This window comes from Danio rerio, chromosome 21 (assembly GCF_049306965.1).
Source record: "Danio rerio strain Tuebingen ecotype United States chromosome 21, GRCz12tu, whole genome shotgun sequence".
Lineage (NCBI taxonomy): Eukaryota > Metazoa > Chordata > Actinopteri > Cypriniformes > Danionidae > Danio > Danio rerio.
Window position 1 is genome coordinate 40,672,501 of NC_133196.1, and position 19,316 is coordinate 40,691,816.

General features: G+C 32.5%; 1 protein-coding gene across 1 annotated transcript in view; it reads right to left on the reverse strand.

Annotated features, from left to right (window-relative positions):
• The window catches only part of zgc:77151, a 42,066-nt gene extending 23,957 nt beyond the window's left edge, over nucleotides 1–18,109 (reverse strand). Inside the window, exons 1-2 of the mRNA NM_205565.2 lie at nucleotides 18,012–18,109; nucleotides 3,266–3,526 (exon numbers count right to left, since the gene is read on the reverse strand). Coding sequence (NP_991128.2) covers nucleotides 3,266–3,526; nucleotides 18,012–18,032 — 282 coding nt within the window. The 5' untranslated portion in view covers nucleotides 18,033–18,109. The remainder of the gene's footprint in view (nucleotides 1–3,265; nucleotides 3,527–18,011) is intronic.
• Nucleotides 18,110–19,316: the final 1,207 nt, after the last annotated feature.

Consider the following 19,316-nt stretch of genomic DNA (forward strand, 5'->3'; position numbering starts at 1 on the left):
ACGTTTCAATTCAATTCTTGCAAACTAAATTAGCATGTACAGAAATGAAGCAACGTTTACATATCAAAGTCATTGATTGCCAGACTCCTGTGCAATCTTTTGGCATCTTTTTGGCTCAGTATCATGTCTTCAACTAACAACATACTAATGCATACTAACAAACATACTAATCACACTATGAAAAAGCATGTTGCTAGTATGATTAGTATGTTTGTTAGTATTGTTTAGTATGTTGTTAGTCTGTCCAAATGTAAAGTCAACAGCAGTATTTTTTTACAAAGGAAGTCTAGGGGACAGTTACTAGGATGCCGTAAGTGGTTGCTAGGGTGTGGCTAGCAAGTTGAAAGGTCATCAGTGATTGACAGATTGGTAGCCTGAGTAAAGTGAGCCCAACTGTAAGTCTGTTTGACAGTCTGGCGCAAAGTTATGAGGTCACAAATTTTGTAAGTCAATGGGACTTTTCTGGGAGAGTTTTCTGAAAACCGTAAGTCGGATCAGTTGGAAAAGATATAGCAACCTAATTCAGTATAGTTTGGAGGTTAGGAGTTAGTTTGGTGATTTTAGTGAACGGTCTAGGAGAAGATGCATTCTTAAAATAGAAGAAGAAGACGGAAGAAGTTAATGTAGTATAACCTTCTCAAGCCACCATAATAAAGCAAAAGATACACCTATTTTAAATGGGCTAGATCAGGGGTTTTCAAACTTTTTCAGCTGAGGGCCCCTTTGTGTAGGTCGAATTCTTTTGGGGACCTCCAAAAAATAAAAACTCAAATTAACAACTGTTAAAAAAAGTGGATTAAAATCTTGAAAAAAATGCATTTATATTCAGAGTATTAAAGTTTGATCAGATATGTTGAGCTCCATTAAATATAGAGCACTAATACATTTTAATATTTAATAATTAATTAGCTCTATAATATAACACAAACAGATACATTATAATTTTTATAGGCTATATTAGTTTTACTCAGGGTGTATAAAATTTAGTTTTTTTAATCATCCAGTTATGAACCAATGTGAGTAAGAGGTCCACTGCAGAGCTCATCCCGCTGTCATTAGTGTAACAGGAGTGAAACTCTGAGAACTCGCTGATGTGATGTCAGCTCCATTCATTGTTATTGCAGCACTTTTTGCTTTACAATTTTAATATGTTTGTTTGCCATGCTGCAAAGAGGACCGTCTGATATTTGTGCAAGGCAAAGTGTAAAGCCTATCGCACTGTGGACGAGGTGCAATGTTGTGCCGTGTCTTTAAAGTGCTATTTGTTTCCTATGAGTGAACCCTGCGCAAAGAGGCGCGCACTCCGCAGATTCATTTACTTAGTAACGCAAGCCATATACAGGGAAGTGCTTTCAGCCACCGATAATGTTCTTATTGATCATGTATTTTAACTGAAATATTGTCAGTTAAATAGACCTGAGCATTCATTTAGTTGTTTAAGCGTAAAAAGAGATAAGCGTAAATGAAAGGTAAATGCTGTCAGGTGCAGCAGACAAGCGGCAAAAATCACAGGAAGCGCCCGGCCAGAAGCACTTAATCAATAAAAGTCCCCGTGCACAGAGGCGTGGCGCGGCGCTTCATTGATTACCCCTCATCTAAAATTTCTTTGCTCCCCCCCCTAGTGCCATCTGGCGGCCCCCAGTTTGAAAACCCCTGGGCTAGATTGAACAGATACTTGAGATTATTTATTCCAATAGTTCCTTAACAAGCTCCAAGTCATGACTATTCTACTTATGTACACTGTATATTGCTTGCTGCTTGAATACATATTTTGGTTGGTAGTTTCTTTAGTTTAAATTTGATGTTTTTCACCTATACAGCGTCAATTTTTATGCTTGAGTGCATGTTGTATTGTGTCTACTATTGTTGTGAACCAAATAACATTAAATAACATTAACATTAAAAGATCACCTTTTGTCTGTTAATTCTGCCCAAGCACACTGAACACATTTGAAGATGTGCAGTTATTTTTAGATAAACCCACAGCTAAAAGTAGTTCCTGGCAGGTTTTGACTGCAGTACAGTTTCATATCAATATGCTGAATGGTTTCAGGTACATCACAGCTATACAACTATTTAAAAAATACAGTCCAATAAACAACAAAACTGAAAGCTTTGGACGAGATGCGTAAGAAACACACAGGTGCAGTTCGAGGACAAAAACCTGACAGATGTCTTGAGATACAACTGTTGTGGAATGTAGTAAAAGCAGAATAAGTTACTATAGTCCTGTGCATTATATAAAATAAAGCACAAGCGAGGTGTTGAGGTCGCAGCTAAAGGAGCAGTAGATCTTGGAAATGCTATTGTTAGTTTGATAGCACTAAATGCCTACTGTTCTAGCATGCAAACTGACAAGCTCAGATCAGCTTCCTTAATGCATACTAGACAGCATTAGCTAAATGTTAAATGTTAAAAGCAGTAAATGAAAGAATTTTTAATACCTTTTAGGGCCATTATGAATGAAATTTCAGACTTGTGCAGAGATAAATACAGATATATTTTTTTTAATGACCAAGTTGGGCCAATAGAAAAGATTTTTACTTGCTACCATTAAAAAAATAATAATAAATAAAAAATATTTATTTCTTAGCCACATATTTTCAAAACAGTTTACAATTCTAATGTATATTTTAAGGCTGTAAACCCCTCACTACACACTTTAAACACTTTTTTCAGACAGGCATTAACATTTTCACACTTTTCTCTCGTTTAAACACTCTCAAACTTCAAATCTTCATAAAGAACTGTTTTTGCCACGCAAAGCTTATGTAGATTGTGTTCTTGTTTATGAATGGGTTCATATGCACAGAAGTGTTGTTCAGCCACTAAAAACGTCCAGGAAAAAAAATTGGCTATGTTCAAGTTCATGGAGTACCTTTTACAGCATCGATAATATTGTCAGTTAAATAGACCTGAGCATTCGTTTAGTTGTTCAAGTTATAAAGGAGCAGAAAACAAGCAATGTACGAGGATCAGCGAGCACAACTGAAAATGAAAAGTCACCCGTTACTTTATGTAAGTGTAATGTAAAAAGATGACAGGATATTTTTGTTTTTAGCACTGCTTTTTTCCTGATCGGATTTTTATTTAGTTTAATAACAGAACATAAGTAAATGTGCTCTTCTGCCTAACTAGCTTTACTAAGGTGAAGTTTGATTTATATTCACACATTCGTTCATTGTTGAACAGGTGTCATTCATTATGTTCAGGTTAATATGTGGTAACATGATGTTTATTTTCTATTGCATTTCATCTCTCTCACCTCTCCATGCTCCACTGCTCTGCCCTTCGGTGTGTCTTCTGGTAAGAAGTAGAGTCTGGAGCTGGCCAGCAGGTGGCGCTGCATCTGGTCTTCCCATAGCAGTGTGACCTCCGCTATACACACGGGCTCCTGAGGGCCGCATCGCATGAAGTAAAACTCCCCGAGCTTCCAGACTCGAATCGGGCCTCCAGACTCCTTCTTTAAGCCCACCGACTTATAGAAGGCGAAGGAGCCTCGCAAGCAGCTGGGAGCACCTAACCACTGGCAGGACAAGAACACACCAAACAAAAATATACAGGTTAGAAATCAAAACACTGAAAAATTTAGGGGTCAGAGTGCAAAATTATGGGTTAGACAAAACACTGTAGGTGATGTAAATCAATAGAAATCCTCACACTTCCCCCAGTCGACTGATTACATAAAGTTTTCTAAAACGTCATGTTTAATTGTGATCCCGGACCACAAAACCAGCCTATTTTGAGAAAATATGATTTTTATAATGTTTAAACACAGTTTTGTGGGAACAGTCTGGGAATATAACCTGCTTCTACTTGTAAAAATCTATTTGTTTTATTTTTTTATCATCACATTTCATAAAAACTGACTGCGGAAACATATTGATTGACATTCTCCTTTTATACGTGACATCAGAGGGGAAAAGCCCCACCAATAAGACAATCTACCCCTCATTCGCATAGTACATTAGACTTAATTTTGAATCTGCCACTATGCTGACACATAGGCATTTGTAGCTCCGCCCTCTTTTGAAAAGAGCACCATCTCATTTGAATTTACAGCGACTGTCACCAAAATGGCATAATTAGAATTAAAACCTAAAAGGGGCAATTTCAAAAAATGATACAACATAATTTGTGGGGTATTTTGAGCTGAAACTTCACATACACACTCTAGCTACATCAGAGACTTATTATACATTATGTAAAAAGAGGCATAATTGGTCCTCTTTAAGTTACTTAAGAATAATTGTAGAAATAACCTACAATGCACTGTAACAGTACAAATTATACATTTTTAATGCCAAATATCATTGGAATATTAAGCAAAAAAATCATGCTTCATGAAGACATTTTGTAAATTTTCTACCATAAATATATTGAAATGTAATTTGTTATTAAAAAATGCATTAAGAACTTAATTTGTACAACTTTAAAGATGTTTTCCTAATGTGAAGTTTATTTCTGAACTAATTTCGAGAGGATCACGTGCTTATGATTTCTTGGGGCTGGTGCAGCATTATCCAATTTATGATTCACCAATCAGACGATTCCTAAGCCACTATAAATACCCTAAGCTTCATATAACAGCCATCTTCGTTTTGAAGAATCCCCGTTCCACCCCTACTTCTCCTCCTGTCCTAGATGGGTGACACGGTGGCCCAGTGGTCAGCACTGTTGCATCACAGCAAGAACGTTGCTGGTTCTAGTCCTTATCAAGTCAGGTGACGTTTTAGTGCGGCGTTTACACGCTCTCCCCATGCTCATTATGTTTCCTACAGGTTCCCTGGTTTCCTCCCACCGTCCAAAAACATGTAACTTAAATTAATTGACTAATCCAAATCGGCACCATAGACATGCTCCTAGTAAGTATTTATCTCTTAAGAACAATCATTAGCTAATACAGCAGGGGAGTGCTCGAGATCTACCCAAGCTCAAACTTTTGTCTTGCCTTGCTATTGGAAGGGAGCTCCGGGCTCGAGGATCTAATGAGCTCAGGGCTCTCTCCCAGGACAGCATGCCAAATAAGCTTTATAATCAATCATCAGCTAAGTGTGAACTCTTAAACTTTTGATTATTTTCAACCCCACAATTTAAGAATTTCAAATAGTTGTCATTTTTTAAGTGAAAATGTTATTTGTTCAGCTTTCGAATGATGTATAAATCTTATTTTTCAACAGAAATTGAGTGTTACCATGGTCCAATGTCAAAAATATGCATTAATTGTGCAAAATTAAGACCCCGAGGAGCATAGTGGCGCAGTGGGTAGCACAATCGCCTCACAACAAGAAGGTCCCTGGTTCGAGCCTCGGCTAGGTCAGTTAGCATTTCTGTTTGGAGTTTTCACGTTCTCCCTGTGTTCGCGTGGGTTTCCTTCAGGTGCTCCGGTTTTCGAAGTCAGAAGATGTAGGTGAATTGTGTGGGCTAAAATTGTCCGTAGTGTATGTGTGAATGAGAGTGTATGGATGTTTCCCAGTGATGGGTTGCTGCTGAAAGGCCATCAGCCGCGTAAAAGATATGCTGGATAATTTGGCTGTTCATTTAACCGTGGCGACCCCAGATTAATAAAGGGACTAAGCTGAAAATAAAATGAATAGATGAATACCTTGAATACCTTGTTTGAGAAAAATCAGCCTTTATAAATGTACTGTACACTCTCAGAAATTAAGGTACAGGAGCTGTCACTGGGGCAGTACCTTTTCAAAAAATACATATTTGTATCTAAAGATACCACTTTGGTACTTCACAGGTTTTTCCTTTACATTAGACTGAAAAAGGCACAATCTCTCAAAAATAAGCAGGTGCCTGAAAAGCTCAACAGCTTTTTGCCTTCAGAGTTGAGTCTGTGGTTAATCAATGTATCACTTCATAAACTTCACCAAGATATTGCTCCTGCACAGATGTTTTAATAAATGAGAAATGTTTTGTTGGATAAACACTTCATAACAGTAAGACAAGGAAATGTAGCAAAGAAGCTCAAATACACAAACAGGCTTCACATGATTCGCATTATCTGTGTGAGCAGTTAGCGTGGCTTCTCAAATCAGCTGAGTGGGAGGAAAAAACTTCCAGGACTATCTGCTAAAAATATATGGCAAGCGGTTTGAGCCATTCATCTGCAGAGTATGAATTCTTTACATCAACAAATTATTCAACAATGTTCACATGCTAAACTGCTAATCCTTGATATAAACAATATAGTGTTCAAGGTTAGATGCTACTTATTTACACCAATATTTGGCCTTCGCTGTAAAATGTTCATTCTTGAGACCAACAATTTAGTGTTCTCTAGTAGAAATTGCTATTTTTTTATTTCAACAGTTAGTGTCCGTAGCTAAAATGCTAATTCTTGATACCAATAATTCACTAATATAAAAAAGTTTCTCGATATCAACAATTTAGTGTTCACTAGTTTAAATGCTAAACCATGTTAGCAGCAATTTAATGTTCACAATGTTCTTTCTTGATACCAACAATTTAGTGTTCATAGCATAAAATGCTAATTCTTTACATCCACAATTTAGTGTTCACTAGTTTAAATGCAAAATTTTGATACCAACAATTTAGGGCTCACAGATTTGGCAAGTGAGCGATTCAGTTTGTTCGTATCGAAACTAACTATTACACAGAGTGTAAACATGTTTGCACCACAACCAAACTTAAACCTCATGTAGGATTTTCACCGCATTTTGTGACCGGAATTACACACGCAGCTTTCAGAAGCCTGGTTTATACTCGACGTGTCTGCTTGTTCGCTTGAGTGCGCGAGGCGAATGTGACATCATCGCAGAGTTTGCGGAGGTTCGCTTTGGGTGTGAGCGGCATGATTTCGGCTGGCGGTGCGCAGGTCATTGAGACTCGAGTGAACAGTGTTCTTTAAATGTCAATTCTTGATATAATAAAAATAATACAATAATTCACAATTTTAAATGCAAATTTTTGGTATCAACAATTTTGTCCACAAGCTAAAATGCTCGTTCTTGATACCAACAATCTAGTGTTCATAGCTAAAAATGCTAATTCTTGATCTCAACAATTCACTAGTATAAAATGCTAATTCTTGACATCAACAATTTAGTGTTCACTAGTTTAAATGCTAATTCTTGGTATAATAATAATAATAAGAATAATAATACAATATTCCACAATTTTAAATGCTAATTTTTGGTATCAACAATTTTTTTGTCCACAAGGTGAAATTTTACTTCTTGATACCAACAAATTAGTGATCATAGCTAAAATGCTAATTCTTGATACCAACAATTCATTAGTATAAAATGCAAATTTTTGATAGCAACAACAATTTACTGTTAATAGCTAAAATGATAATTCTTGATACCAACAATTCATTAGTATAAAATGCTAATTTTTGATAGCAACAACAATTTACTGTTAATAGCTAAAATGATAATTCTTGATACCAATAATTTAGTGTTCACTGGTTTAAATGCTAAACCATGTTATTAACAATTTAATGTTCATAATGCTACTTGATACCAACAATTTAGTGTTCATAGCTAAAATGCTAATTCTTGATGTCAACATTTCACTAGTATAAAATGCTAATTCTTGACATCAACAATTTAGGGTTCACAAGTTCAAATGCTAATTCTTGATATAATCATTCATATAATATAGGCCTACTACACATAGTTAACATAATTCAGAAGTTTAAATGCTAATTCTTGATATAACAATAATACAATAATTCACAATTTTAAATGCAAATTTTTGGTATCAACAACTTTATGTCCAGAAGCTGAAATGTTAACTCTTGATACCAAAAAAATAGTGATCATAGCTAAAATGCTAATTCCTGATACCACCAATTCACTTGTATAAAATGCTAATTCTTGATATAAACAATTTGGTTCACTAGTTTAGATGATAATTCTGGATACCAAAGATTTAGTGTTCAAGGCAAAACTAAAATGCTACTTCTTGATACCAACAATTCACTAGTAAAAGTGCTACTTCTTTATATCATCAATTTAGTGTTCACTAGTTAAAATGCTAATTCTCAACAACACTCAATAGTTAAAAAGGCTAATTCTTGAAAACAGCACTCTAGATTTCACCAGTTTAAATTCTAATTCCAGATCTATTGAACTGTATTTCCACATTGGCCATTTTTAGTATCCACACACTTACATTTCTACTAGTAAAATTGAAAATTAAAACTGAAATTCTTTTTTCACAAAATATATAATTATTTTTTGCAAAATCCTCCATTTTTGAGATCATTACTTTAGTTCAATTGCCTATCATTGATATCAAACAATGAACTGCTACTAGTAAAAACAATTAACATTTTGATAAAAATATTTGCATTAATTCCTTTGCTTTCCGATACCCCGAATGTGATTGTTACTAGAAAGCCATTTCAGACATCTGAAATTACTCTCCTAGTTATTGATTTTAGAAACACATTCACAGGTATCAAGAATTATAATTTCAAATACAACTGAAGTCTTCATATTTAACAGTTACAACTTATTCATTAAGATCAACACCTTTTCTATTCAAGCAAGTGCAAAACTGTGTGAAAAAGGAACTTGAAGAAAACAGTTCTTTCTTGACATGAAGAACGGAAATTAAATGGCAGCTTATATAGTCCCATTTAACTTCACATCAAGAATACTCAGAAATAAGTTTTGCTTTTTGTACAAACTATTTATTTAAAATGAGCTAAATCAGCAATTCTTGAGGGTTGTTTTTTTTTTTTGCGACAAAATAATTGTTCTATATTCAATCCACTTGAATTTGTAAAAACGATTAAGTTAACTTGGATTTGTGTTGGCACAACATGAAAGAATGGTGTAGAACCCAGCAGTTTTTACAGTGAATTAGAGCTGCACGATATTGGAAACAAATGACATTGCAATATATTGCTTTTCTGGGATAATGAGTATAATTTTAAGTCATGAAATGGGGAGCTCTATTTAAAAATAATTAATAACTTCAGGACTACTGTGGATAATAATAGAAAGATTTTGTTGCAGAGTGCATCTCCATAAAATGTAATAAACCAAATCACAAGCAGTAATAATGTAAAGCAAACTTAAAAATCGAATAAATGCTTTGTGTCTTTTTTTCTGGGAGTATAACAGTACTCAGGTACACATATTGAATAATTAAATGTTAAATAACTAACATTACATGAAGAGTTCAGATGCAAAACCTTCTAAATCCATCAGACCTCTTTTTTTGTAAATGAGCATTTTCTATGAGGCTCATCTGATTGGGTTCAGAGGTTTCATTTTATATGTAATAATAAGGTTATTAGCTATTAAATAAAATAACTTTTTTTCAGAAATGTAACTGTAGACATTTCTTTGGTTTTTAAGAAGGTAGATCTTCTTTTCAAAACCGCTTGTGCTTTTTATGCAAACACCTCTAAATCCACCTATTGAGACAAGACAAGTAATTAGTTGAAAAATCACTGAAGATGCATTTAGAAATTATTTTACCAAAGATAAAATATTGTTAAAGTGTTAAATATCTAAATCTGTCATGTAAGTGGTGGTTCATTGTGCTGTGTTAACCCCTGATAAACCAGGGAAAAAGTAGGAGACTGAATGATTGAAATCTGTCAAGTGCATTAATCAATAACATTAAAACTGACATTAATTAAATCTTAATAATCTGTTGTCATTTCTGATATTTGGGATTTAAATTAATGTAAGTAGACGAATGTAAATTGTAAACATAGCAAACAGTGTAAACCACACTTGGTAGATTCACATAGTGTAGTGTAAAAACACTGTGATATATCTGTGCATTGTCCATTAATATAAAAAGCTTATTAGACGTAAAGGAAATGAAATATTATAAATAATGAATAGTTTTATACAATATATCTGTCTTTTAAAAATAGCTTAAATTAGCAAATAAAACAAGGTAAGCCTGGGTAAAAAGAGGATGTCTCTCAGACACTTCTAGAAGCTGTCATTCATTCATTCTCACCATACTTGAGGTCTTGGTGTCTTGTTTAACCTCATAGCATCCACACTGGATAAAAGATCAGCATCTTGACTCTGTCTTTTGTGAAACGTAGTTGCCGTGTAATGCATAGCAGTAGTTCTCCATTTTTTTTCATCACCACTAGTGGTACACGTACCACAGTTTGAGAACCCCTGATGGATAGTATATCAAACTCATTCAAAGTATTGTCGTTGCACAAATAACATTAAGAATACATGCTACCGTACCGACTGTACATTTGTTTTCTTTTTCTTATAATCCATCCCTTAGAGTTTTGAGTTAAGGGATGTTTTGCCATTCACTGACAGTTGGACAGCCTCCTCCATCTTTTAAAATCGAAATCAGAATAAAACAGTCTCCTTATAAAATATGAAAACATATGATTCGATTCACGCCTTCTGATTGGTTCTCGGGACATAGCGGCTTTTGCTGTCAAAGGCAGGTGGCGTTTACAGGCTTTTGCCAACAAACTGTTATTTCTGAATGTGTTGACGCTGGGGTTTAGATGATTTAAAGCAAATCTATTTGTTGATGGTGTACTACGTGCCTAAAGCATTCACTCAATGTCATTAGCTCATTTTTGGTGGAAATGATGTTTAGCGGCTTTTGCATCTAAATTCTTCATATAATCTTCATACTGCACATAAATACAATTAATCCTTCTCGAACATACAAAAATGTTAATATCCTAAGCTTGAATGCTTTAAACGGGCTTAAAATGCCTATACAGTCACAAGCAATTTTGTGGTAACTTCATGGTTTAACTTTACAATTACTCCACAATCATGTGTGTTTTACCTCCTACACAACTATAATCCTAATTTGACATTGCAGATCCTGAGATGTGACTATTGTGGATGTGCACATTGGGATATCGTTGCCAAAACTGTATTGTGCAGCTCTATTGTTTTGTTTGATTACTAGCTGAAATTTAAATCCTGACTCCTAAACATTTATACAACAATGTAATTCCTGATATCAAAAACTGCCATTGTTATTATTAGAAATTGAATTCATATTTGAATTATTGAATTGTTAGCAACAAGAATTCACATACGGAACAGATAAAAGTCAAAACAGCTTGCCATATCCAAAACAAACTATAAAAATAAGGGTTAAATTAGACAGGAACTAATCATTGACGTAACCTACTCAGAACTGCTGGTAAAGTTTCCATGGTTGAAAACACATTCCAGTCTATTAATCTACTTAGGAATGGCTTGATATAGCAATGGAAAAAAAGCATAAAGATACATATTTTCTTCAGTTGCAGAATGTAAAACATAAAAATTCCATTAACTAGATGCCAAAATAGGGTTTGCTGTTATTAAATATAAACATGTGCTGGCGTCACATACTGTAACTAAAAATGGAGATTAAATGTGACAAACGCTGAATATCTCTCTCTCACACTCACAGACACACACACTTCTTTATCTTAAAATATACTAATGGATGGCTATTTTCTTGATTTCTGCTTAGAGCGTACAAATTTAAGCTATATTTAAATATGAAGAGTTTAGATGCAAAAACCTCTAAATGCCATTGGAAATTATCCTCTAAAATTAGCATTTTTATCAGGCTTCTGTGTGTGTTCGGGAATATCACTTTTATGGCAAAGAATACGTCCTTTTCCTGTTCTTGAAAGTGAAATATCTCAACATAAACAAAGGAGGCAGAGAAAAACGTTAATTTTCTATGGAAATTTGAGATGGCACTTAGAGGTTTTTGCATCTGACCTCTTCATGTATTATTTGAAATATTTTCTACAACATTAAACTAAAATATTATTGTTGTTCTTTCAATATCTTTTACAACAGAAAAGGTATTAGCATGCTTTTAAAAGTTAAAAACAACAACAATTGAAAAAAAGTCATTACATACATTTATATAACATACATAAGATTCAAAATTGGATGAACTCCATAATGCACATGACATCTGGTTGGAAAATGTACAATACTGTATTTAAATATATTATTTAGCATTATTTAATTGCATTAAGAGTTTAATGCATGATTTTATTGTTTTAATCAAGCTATAAAACCTATTAAATTATTATTATTATTATTATTATTACTATTATTATTTATGTTGCCTTTTTACTAAAATGAGTAAAAAATAAGTGATAAATAAAAATCATTGATGGCTATACATAATATTACAAGGAAATAAACTAAAATAAGTATTGTTGTTATTCTTTCAATATCTTTTTACCAAATAATTTGTTAGCATGTTTCTAAGAATTAAAAACAACAACAACAAAAAAAAAAAACTCATTCCATACATTTTTATAACATATGAGATTCAAAATTAAATGGACTCAATAAAATGCGACCTTGAACATGATAAAAAATGAAGCGGATTAATTTCATAATACACATGATATCTGGTTGAGAACAAAATGTACAATGCTGCATTTAAATATATTTTTAGCATTATAAAACTGCATTAAAAGTTTAATACATTAACTTTTATTATTTTTGACAAGCTATAAAACCTATTCAATGATTATTATTTTGTTAATATTATTAGTGGTGCCTTGCTACTGAAATGAGTGATAAAGAAGTGATAAATAAAACACTTGGTTACATAAAAATCCTTGAAGGCTATACATAATATTAAAAGCAAATAAACTAAAATAAATATGATTGTTGTTCTTTTAATACCTTATTACAACCAAATATATTAGCATGCTTCTAAGGGTTAAAAACAACAACAAATAAAAAAAAAAATCATTACATACATTTACATAGCATGTTATGAGATTCAAAATTGGATGGACTCACTGAAATGCGACACTGAACAAACACTGATAAAAAAGGAAGCCAAGTCATTTCATAATACACATGATATCTAGATGAAAACAAAATGTACATAACTGTATTTAAATATTTTATTTAGCATTATTAGATTGCATTAAATAGTTTAATACATGCATTTTTTACTGAATTTATTAAGCTATAAAACCTATTCATATATTATTATTATTATTATTAGTGTTGCCTTGCTACTAAAATGAGTGATAAAGAAGTGATAAATAAAATACTTGGTTAAATAAAAATCACTGAAGGGTATACATAATATTACAAGCAAACAAAATAAAAATAAATATGGTAATATAATTTTTTTTACATATGCCAAGAAAGACGGACACATTTAGTTAATTTCATTCCAAATAAATTACTTTTTTGGTATAACGACGAACACATAATATGGTGTTGAAACATATTCTGTTAAACTATTTTAGTAAATGGTTTTAAAAACAAGCAATTTTTTTATTAACATTAACTATAATAAACCATTTGATAAAAATATGATGAACGTAGGTGCGATTAGTAAATAAATCATCCAAAAAAATGGATAATAGATATTTTCATTAGAAGTATCAGTGGAGTTTAATAATAGGGTACATGCGGAAGGACTTTTAATTTGTCAGTAACCTCAGTTAAGCGCTTCTGGTGAACTGTATGCCATTACAAAATCCTCGTGTTTAAGGTCTGTTTGCATTAAAAATCAGTGATTTCCACTGGCTGAGTGACATTGATGCTGTAAACAGAACTATGTAAAATGGAAAAGTCACATTAACCGTTCACTAGAAATTTATCAGTATGGGAAAAACACTTGCTCCACATATATGCCCTATTACACAAAGTTTTTTTTATTATTGTTGTATGGCTTTCATAATAAAAATATCAGACATTGCTATAATAATAATAATAATAATATCACAATACTGCAAAACTATAATAAAACAAACAAATAAATACTTTAATCAATTTCAATAATACAATCATTGTTGTTCACCAAGACTGAAATCAGTTGGTTATTGCATTACAAACTAAAATAAAAACTAAAAATACATGTTATATATATATATATATATATATATATATATATATATATATATATATATATATATATATATATATATATAACATGTATTTTTAGTTTTTATTTATAATTTTTATTTGTTTTAACATGTATTTTTAACTCATTTATTTTCACTTTTTAAAAGCAAATTACATCTATTTAGTCTAACGTGTGCATTCTGTTGACATCGTATAAGAAAAAGGAACCAATTTTCATATGCATATGTATTTTGTTTGTCTGTGCTATAGAATAGCCTTCGGTGAGTCACAGTTGTTGTCCTGATTTGCATTATTTATATCTTATTTAATAATTTTTGTATTTGCTTTTCTTGCTTCATGCGGACAAAACAACATATAATAACAAAAACAAAGCTTTATGTTTTGTTCATTAATTTAAAAAGCATATTTAAACAATATTATACACTCAAAATGTTTTATTATTATTATTATATCATTACTACTACTACTACTAATCATGGTTTTGTTTATTGATATGGTTATTTGCACACTAAGCACTACATTTGTTGAAGACATTAACAAAACAACATCTAGGAAGAAAGTAAAAGGTTCATGGGAAATCATTCGATAAATCGATTCACACTTTGAATTGTAATATTTTGTAATTCGTTATTAATAATTGATCTTCAACTACAGATGCTGTTTATGCAGCCTTCACTGAGAAACATCTCAAACTTTGTATAATTCAATTAAAAACTATATAAGGAACGTACAATATTTTATAAACGATACATATTAAAATGGTTGAAGTCTTTTAAATAAATGGTAAACATATGCTCAAATATAGATATAAAAAATGTTTAATATTTTTTTTTTTGCCATTTTATTTGTTGATACTTATATACAGAATGAAAAAGATCAAATGCATTAAAACATTAAATGTCCACCTACAGTTGAAGTCAGAATTTTTTGCCCCCCTTAGAATTGTTATTTCTTTTTAAAGAAATTCTCAAATGATGATTAACAGAGCAAGGAAGGAAATTTTCACAGTTTGTCTGATATTTTTTCTTCTGGAGAAAGTCTTATTTGTTTTATTTCGGCTAGCAGTTTTTAAAAACCATTTTAAGGTCAAAATTATTAGCCCCTTTAATCTATATATTTTTTTCAATAGACCACAGAACAAACCATTGTAATACAATAACTTGCCTAATTACCCTAACCTGCCTAGTTAACCTAATTAACCTTGTTAAGCCGTTAAATGTCACAGTAAGCTGTATAGAAGTGTCTTGAAAAACATCTAGAAAAATATTATGTACTGTCATCATGGCAAAGATAAAATAAATCAGTTATTAGAGATAAGTTATTAAAACTGGTGTTTAGAAATGTGTCGGAAAATCTCTGTTAAACAGAAATTACGGGCAAAAAAAATAAACATTCTGACTTCAACAGTATTTTTAAAATAAAATACAAAATGCATGAATAAAGTTACAAGTTTGATTATCAACTACATTTATGTAGCCTTCAATAAAATTAGCATTTTTATATCCTTATACTTCATTTATCATAGTTGCCTCGTATATAGAACCCTTTTAGTAATATGTTGATACAACAACATCAAATAGACACAATATTTTAAAAACAACACATTAAAGCTTTAATTTATTAGAGTAAGTAGTAAAGCTTACTGAACAGTACAAAAATCTAAATATGTCTGATAATAGCATTATTGTTCTTGTGATTTTATTTCTTGAAACTGTTACCAGCACACTAAAAAACTAATTATTATAACCCAAAGCACTACAAAATGCTACAGGCTAACTGGAATACATTTGATAAGACTTTTAAGATTACAAAATAATTATAAAGATATTTTTGCCAAAACCAAATATTAGTTTGAATGGGAAAATGCATACTATGTAAATAAACTAGATTACAGCGAGATCTGTTCTTTATTTATTAGTTATTGGCATCCATCGCAGGGTTTAAAAATATTAATAAGGTAAACAGTTTATAATGCAATATGCTCATAAAAATTACTTTAGCTTCTTGTTCAAGCTGCTCATTTAAAATGAGTTGAAACAACACAATCGGGTTGTGTTCAATCCACTTGTAAAAGTTATTTTGTTAAATAATCGATTTGTGTTAGGACTAGGCATTGGGTCACGGTAAGATTATGACAGTATGATACTATTGGATAAAAATATCACAGAAGTATTACAGTATTGCGATTACGGCTCGAAAATATATTCTTTTTGAATGCTGGAGTAAAAAACTAAAACTTTTCTTCCCATTTGAACACAATACACCTTGTTTTTTGAAAGATTTCTAATCTTTTGGAGCAGTAAACATGTCAGGCTAAATAATTCAAACGAATCAGACTTCTGCTGTATTCACTAGTTTCTATTACACAGATTTCTTTACGATTTAAAAGGCCATCATTGAATATTTTTTCTGTTGAAGGCACTGCTGTCTTAAAAAAACAAACTAAAAGTGAAAAAAAAAATCTTACACATACCATGGGAACGGTTTTACAGCAGATTTTGGCGGTTTTAAACTTGACTTTTCTAAACCATGGTATACCTTAAAAAAAAGATTATCGTCCCATAACCTATTTATAGGGACAAGTAGGGATTGTGTGGATCCCAAACTTTTTTTAAAGTGTATGCACATGTGCACATATTCCCCGCATTACATTCACACAAACAAAGCATTATATGTAGTGTTTTCCACAGAAACAGGTTGGGTACAGTATATCCTCCTGAAGGAGGCCTGAGCTTGACAGACTTACAGTATTTTAACTTTGGCTGTCAATCACAGAGCTGCTACCCGAGTCAGACAGTCATGGGTCAGTCAGTCAGTCAGTCACCATTGCCCCACCCCCACCGGTAACCCACATATTCACCCAAAAACTGACCAATCATAGGACACAAAACTCGGCGTCCACATGTCGAGCGCCTACTGGTAAAACAGAGAACTAGTCTTGCAGTTCAACCACAATACACATCTGACTGTCAACTTTTTACTTTACACTCCAACAAACACCAAAGTGAGTATAACTTAAAAACAAAATAAACAATAATAATAAAAAACACACATAAAGAGCAAGAGAATGATTTATAAAAGACAACCAAAATGACCTTGGAGCTTTTGCTTCGCTAAAAAATATTTTTATTTATTAGTACTCAAATTAAACAAAGGATCACATTATAGACGATCTGATGATGAACAGTGTTCATAATATTTATATAAATAATCTTTTTAATAATAACAACCACGATAAACAACGTCCTCAATCCGGGTGTTTTCCGATGGTTAATAATACTGGTATTCATTCAATATGAACAACATATTTTTGTCAACTTCCGATTGCCACATACATAAAGGTCTCATATATCAAGACAAAAAAAACGTAAGCTAGTGCTGCTATATAGCTAAGCAGACCTAGCAAACACGAATGATATTGTATTAATAATAAATAAACCAATACAAAATAAACAATATTAGCCTACATTAATCCAAAATAACACCGCAGGCTCGGTAAACAATAAGCTTAACGAAATAACTTCGTAATCTCAAATAAAAATCAGCAGCTCCACCAAGTTTACCTCTTCCTAGAAGTTTCATTACCACGTCATTTTCAATATCGTGCTTAAAACTGGCGAGATGAAATCGATTTCATCGAGATAAAGAAGTCGACGGATCGAGAAATAAACGCAATGCTTTCCCTTTAAATTCGCGGGCTTTATTAGCGTCGCATTTATTAGAAAAATAAACAGAAATCTGTTTGAGAAATGTGGGGGTGGGGGTAAGAGGGAGAATCTATGTAGTCAACACGACACACAAAGAAATTAATCATTAACGTGGGGGAAATCGAAATATTAAACGCACGCGTTCTTGATATTGGGCTAAATCTTTACACAAAACGCGACCAGGAAAATTCGGACGCGTCAGAAACGCCACAAATAAAAGTTTCTCGCCAATATAGACAAGGCAATATTTCCAAGCGTTCGCCTGGCTTGATTGGAGAGGAATCAATTCGGCATTTTAAGCGAAGTTCAAATATTACGACGTGTCGAGGGAGCATCTGCTGCAAAATAAACACGCTTGTAATTAAAAACAAAGGGGCAAATTTGGAGCTCGCGCGCCGGAGCCCCGAGCCGCAACAAAGTAACAGTTTAAAGTTGTAATTCAGTTTACCTGTATCGTACTCTGCTCCATTGCAACTCTACATTCCCTTATCCCTCTCGATGCCCCCTATCAAGTTACACAGCCGGGTACTAACAGCACCGGCACACACATAAACGTAGCTGAAGAAAAGCTTGTGCTTTTTTGTGAAAATAGGGCAGGATCTAGGTGTGGCTTAACTCCGTTTGCCAAAAGAACTTTAATATATGTTATGTATCGCGCACTAAATTGCCTGTTTAAACACGCTCGCCGCTTAATTTCACCCGGTGACTGACAGTGATCGTTAAATGCAGCACTATTTCAATATGGAGCCTTGAAATCCCTATTTCAAGACAATATATATTTAAGTGCGGTACAGAGCATGCGTGCTCTGCTTCAGCGAAACTGCTGATTTTTGACCACGTAAAATAAATACTTCGGCTTCTTAACAATTTTAATGATTGCCTTGGCGTGAAATGTTTCAAATTAAGCATCATATATTGATTTTAAAAAGCACAATAGCTGCTGTGATATATAATGCTTGTCTGTCGTATATATAGGGGAGATTTGGTTGTTTTTAGTCTTGTTGGCCATCACGGTCGTCTGACGGTCGTCTGAATGAGATTGCGTTTTTAAATGTTAAGTAGATATGGAGATATTTTAATAATGAACAATATAAAATGAGCTATTTTTGTTCTCCAGCAGGGGGAGTGCGCACGTGATCATTTTCACGAGACAATGGCTGTGACATTTTATTAATTTTTATTTTTTTTTGCTCTTGCTGACATCAGAAACCTGAAATGCATGGAAATATGGTCGACTCGAGGTTGTTTACGCTGTAGAACTGCCAAACATCTTTAGGATTGTACATGATTATATAGTATTATTTAACAAATGGATATTGGATGAAGGAGCTCAACTAATTTTTGAAGGGAAAGGGAAACGTATTCAATTGCAAAAACACACACTACATTTTTTTTTAGCTAATTTGTTATTGTGTATTGAGGAATAATTGATCAAAATAAATAACAATGCTATTAGTTTTGAACATGAGCTTCATATATTAATTTTAATATTGATTCTTTCATTTGAAAACCTTAATAAAATAAAATTTTATTGAAACTAATGAAGTTCAGGGTGAGTGTGTACATGATAATTCTCTTGAAATAACAGATGTCGTTTTTTTCAGCCTTTTCCAAGGGTTTATTTTATTTTTTAAAACCTTTATAACATAAAATAATCAATATTAAAATTATTATATGAAGTTTATTTGAAAGTCTGATAAGCTGTTTATAATTTTTATAATACACAGAATAGTTTATTTTGCAAAAAACAAAA